Here is a 5,321-nt window from a genome sequence, read left to right as displayed (position 1 = left end):
TTTTTATTTGTCTCCCTCAAAAAAGTTTACTCTTCCATGAAAAGTGTTTATGAAATATACATTGGTTTTCATGATTTACTTCTGCAGAAATTATTCATTAAAATAAACTATAGAAAAGGAAGCATATAGTTGTAAGTTTCACACAAATTCCATGATGAAAATGAGACCACTTGTTTTATATCCATATTTTATAGGACTGTTCTTTCATATTATTCATGCTAGCACATATGGAAGTTTATAAGGAGAGGAAGAGAGTGAATTGGCATCTGCATGAAACCTGAAATAAAGAAACTTTGCTAGAAAAGCCAAAAGTATCTTTTTCCAAAGACTCAGCATAGTGTCTAATCTCAGATATATTAGTCTGAATGCAGATTTTAAATGCACGAGAAAGATTAACAAATAGAAAAATGTATTGAAGTCTTCATCATGACGGCTAGTGTGTTCAATCTGGAAGCATTACAATAAGTTGCAAATGCGTATTCCAATAGGGAACAATGGTTCTCATTAAAGTCCTAGAGGAAAAGATGTCTCTTTGGAAGGAAAATACACAATTTACCTTATGTGAGCATAAACAAACATACCACGTTGTCAACAGACTGAGTACTAGAGCTATTTATTTATTTATTTATTTATTTTGGAGAAATCGTGGATTGGGTTGTTGTTTCTTCTGCAGCTGTAGCTCGGCTGCTTTTTGTTCAGCTGCATTGACCAGGATGTAGAAGTTGCTGAAATCTTCATGTTCCTCTGGCCACACAGATTCGGGAAAAGCCAAGGGCTCACTGGTGAAAACCTCGATCTTTTCGTTCAAGGGGCCTTTTATGATGAGCTTCTGGCTTGGGGAAGGCTCTGGATCCGGTAGCTTCTTTCCTGACTCCTGGCCTCTTGGCAATGGAGACAGGGGCAGGCATTCAACTTTGTCGGGGTCCCCGGGGCCTGCCTGGACCAGAATAGAAGAATCGGTGTTTGGTGGTTGAGTTTCATCAGCATCATTGTCTATTTGGTGTTTGGAGTCATTTACATTCTGTTGCAGCATTTCCGGGAAAACGCATCTGCGGGCATTTTTGAACCAATTGGTGATCTGTAGAAAAGATAAATTGCTCTGTTCTGACAGCATTCGCCTTTCCGCCTCTGATGGATTGGCATTAAATTGGTGCTCATAGAGCCAGTCACGGAGAACCTTCTCGGAGTCGGATGGCAGGTAGGCTTTCTTCTGTCTCTTGCTCTCTGGTGAAATAAGACACTCGTCTATCCTTGTGCTATTTCTTGAAGTGACTGAAGTGCTTTGATTCGGACTTTGGATCTCTGCTGGACTTTCCTCAGCATCCTCCATGTTCCAGAGGCTTACCTTCAGTGTCTTGGAAATCAGAGACTATTGGAGTAGGACTAAAGTAGGCCTGCAAGAGCCAATGAAGAAGGCTTGGAAAGTTTTTCAAAAGGAAGTTTCTCCTGTTGCTTCCCAAGCAGGTAAACACTGTTGCTAAGGCCTGAGCCTACTGCCTCTGTGACCTCAGATCCTGCCTAAGCTGCGCATGAACTGCCCCTCCCCCACATCCTGGTTTACCTTTTCCACACTGTTCCTGGGCTTTTTCAGTAATTTCAAAGGCACGTGTTTTCATTCTATCCATTTATAGCTTTCTAGAATTTTGTATCTTTGATGTTGTCACCAGTTTGCATTAACTGACAAAGTCTATTTCTGCTAGTCAAAATGGGAGACTATTTTCTTTCCTTTTGATTGTCTTCTCGTACTGCTCTTCCTTGCTTCCTCCTTATAATTGACTTACTGGCTCATTACACATATTAGAAACAAAGTATGTATTTAGTAGTAACCTCAATAAAATAATTTAGGAGATGTACCATGTTTTCTGATTCCTCTTTTCTATGTTTCTAGGAAGTTTTAAGAAAAAAGTAGATTTTAATTTTATCACATGGCTGCCCTGAGTTTTCTTTTCTGTGGCCTAGTCTTTGGCTTTGTCATGATTCCATTGTGTTTTCTCTTTGTGTCTGTTCTTTGGGCTCAGATATCCAGTTGTGATGCTTCTCTATGAAGCTTCAGGCAAAATTCAGGTTTTTTTTTAAAGGAATAGAACATGATCCAAGAAATAATAAACACAGACTTAGTTCATTTAATCTTTCTAGACATCTAGACATTGGGTGTTCATGGAATTTACCCACCTAAGTCAGATGAATATAATTTGTAAATTGTGAATTAAAGAAGCAAAAATTAATGCTGTGTTAATTGACCTTTATCAACTCAGAAAGTAAAGATTACTGTCAAGGTATGCCTTTCTTGTAATATAGTGAATAATCTGGATTTTTCAATAGATACATTGAAGTTTGAAACAAATTGAAGGAAGCTTCATGAAGCCAGCCTTCCAATTTTTCCAGTTGGAAAGGTTCATGGCATATGGAGAGTAGGGAATGTAGGAAGTCTGAAAATTCAGCTATCATTAGGAAGAGGTGTGGCCTGACAAGACAACCAGCTGTACACTAGAGTGCGTTAGTGGAAGCACTGAAAAAATATATGCATATATTAAAAGAACCAATAAACAGCAAACTGAAGTCAAAATATTTGTTACAAGATATTATATTTTGCACTTGTGAGATACTATAATGAAATGATAAACACATAAGCATAAAAAAAATATAAGCATAACTAGGTCAATGAAATAAATGGATGTGGACACAGTCCTTAATGGGACTGTGTGCATGGTTGTTATGGCTTTCAGTATCATTGATATCACCTCTGAAAATGCTGTTGCCAAGAATACACCACAAACTTTTGAAAATTTACTTTGTATGAATTACAGGTTGAAGAAAATTGAAGGAAAATACAGAGAACTGTCCTATTGTGTATTGTTCAGAACCTGTAGGGTGAAATATGTCACTTCTGGTGGCATTATAAAATAAAACATCCTTTTTAGAGTTAGTCATGAAGAATGAGTCAAAGAAAAATAAAGTTGTTCAATTACTTGATCAGATGGAAGTGTTTGATAAAAATCATAAAGATAAATACAGTGAACTCTTGAGTTACAACCAGCCTGACATACAAACAACTTCAGTTATGACCAGAGTTTTAGTTTTAACTTCAAAAGAAAGTCTTGAGTTAGACTTGAATGAAGGACACTTGTACTTCCAGATGGTCTCAGATACAGATTTAGCCCTTAAAGAGTTCTGTGGGGTTAATTGAGAAATCCTGGGCCAATGTCTCTCTAAGGACACGGAGATCTGCCTGTATTCAGGAGGGAGACTTTGAAGGCTGTGTAGAGGAGCCTGAGCCTTCAATTGACCAACTTGTGTTACAACCAGCCCCCCGTGAATGAATTGAGTTCCTAAGTCAAAGGTTAAATGTATATATAATAGTTCTCACATAATAAACTATAGTTGCAAGAAGTTAGAAATCTTGTGGGTTTGATTAAATTAAAAATTCTCTACACAATTGAAAAAAATCTAGAAATAAAATTCAATGGCATAGACATGTATTCACATGGAATGAATTGAGGGCATTCCAAAAAGAATTAGAATACAGCCTGAATATTATTAATTTTTCTGGAAAAAGAAAATGGAAAGAAACAAAGCATATGCTCACACACCCAAAAGGTGCAACATGCTTGTGCCGGTTACTGTATTCCTGATTCTAGAAAAAAAAATCAGTAATTGACTCTTATTATCTTGGGCTATAAGAAGACTACACCTTTTATATTAATTGACCTTTTCAAGAAATCTTCAACTATGCTAAGAGGGATCAAGAAAAACTTCACTTAGTTAAGGGTTAATTTTTCAAATTGGTATCAAGAATAAAACAAAACACTCTAATGCTGCAAGTGTAGTTAGGTGGTAGAGCACTGATCTAGCATGTATAAAATCCTGGGTTCAATCCTTAGGACTGCAAAGATCAAACAAACAAGGAACTCACTAAAGAGTCCAAAACCATGAGAAAATTAGGTCTCATAACAGTTTAGCTGGTACAGGAAAAGGTTTGCCCAATTATTCCTGTCATTAAAGTCAAGAGAGACATGCAAACTTACTGTCACATTTAGCTGTCCCCAGAAGTCCTGAGGATATCAAAAAAGAAATGCAAATATGGAGTAAAATTGTCCATTTCTCAACATTGTTTGAGGTAGCTAGTAAAAGAGTTAATACTGCATAAACTTCAATTCTTCTCATCAGAGTAAAGGGAGAACTTTAAAAACTCGCCCCTCCCTATTCAAAACAATTTTGCCACTGTTACCTCATTTGAGTCTCTGGGATTAAGTTTATGACATCCTTTATCCCTCTATATACCATACGCCTTAAAGAAGGATAAACTTGAGTCATTTGTAGGAAAATGGATGCACCTTGAGACCATAACATTAAGTGTAGGAAATCAAAAACATAAACTGAAATATCATATGTTTTTTCTTAAATTAGAAACCTAAAATATAAATCAAGAGCAAAACAAAAACAGATAATAGGAAATAGGGAGATAGATATTTTGAAAAGGGGAAGGAGACCAAGAGATGGAGGGAGGGGTGAAGGAGGCAGAGGGAAGAGGGAGAAAGGGGATGTAGAAAAGAATTAAGATGTGTTATTATATACATGTACCAACTCCCCACAAGGGATGTAATCATTATGTACTGCAAACATAACCTAATAAAAAATTAAAATTGAGAAAACAGTTAAAATCTACATAGGTTCTGGAGTTTGGTCATTACTACTGTACAAATGTCCACATTCTAGTATTTAAAGTGCATTATGATTTCTTAAAATGCTAACATTGATGAAAAATAGTTGATGTGTACTCAGAAATTCTATATAATTTTGCAATTTTTAATTTTTTTGAGACAGGGTCCAGGCTGACCTTGAACTCATGACAATCCTCCTGCCTCAGCCTCCTGAGTGCTGGGGTTACAGGCATGAACCACCACACCTGGCAAATTTTGCAGTTTGTGGAAGTATTAAATTATTTCAAAATTAAAAATGGAAAACTATACCAATGGGAAAACTGTATTATTTTATATTTTTGTATGCAATGTTTGATAGTTCAGTTGCTCTACTTGATTACAACAATATAATATGATACAACTTTATAATGTTCATCATTCTAAGGGGTGTGAATTGGTATAAAATTTTCTTTCAGTATGGATTTCCTTTATGAGTATTGATGTAGACAGGAGTCTATATACATTTTCTGGAAAGACTTAGTATTTTTTTTTATTTTGCGGGCTATAAGGCTCCTTGTCCATATACTCAACTCTGTAATTTTTAGTGTAGAAATAGCCATCATCATCAAGTAAATATAAATGAGTAAATTTGTATACAAATAACATATGTATGAGAATAAA

General features: G+C 35.9%; 1 protein-coding gene across 1 annotated transcript; it reads right to left on the bottom strand.

The window, feature by feature from the left end:
- Positions 1-609: 609 nt before the first annotated feature.
- On the bottom strand, positions 610-1,468 carry Tgif2lx (TGFB induced factor homeobox 2 like X-linked). The gene has a single exon (XM_004868888.2). It carries the CDS (start codon positions 1,328-1,330, stop codon positions 626-628), a length of 705 nt encoding a protein of 234 aa, XP_004868945.1. The 5' UTR covers positions 1,331-1,468; the 3' UTR covers positions 610-625.
- Positions 1,469-5,321: the final 3,853 nt, after the last annotated feature.

The sequence above is a fragment of the Heterocephalus glaber genome, unplaced genomic scaffold (genome assembly GCF_053883595.1).
Source record: "Heterocephalus glaber isolate CG9 unplaced genomic scaffold, H.glaber_assembly_v1.0 deba00001613, whole genome shotgun sequence".
Taxonomy (NCBI): Eukaryota; Metazoa; Chordata; class Mammalia; order Rodentia; family Bathyergidae; genus Heterocephalus; species Heterocephalus glaber.
Note: the sequence above shows the minus strand (reverse complement) of the source record. Positions and strands in the feature narration are given on the sequence as shown.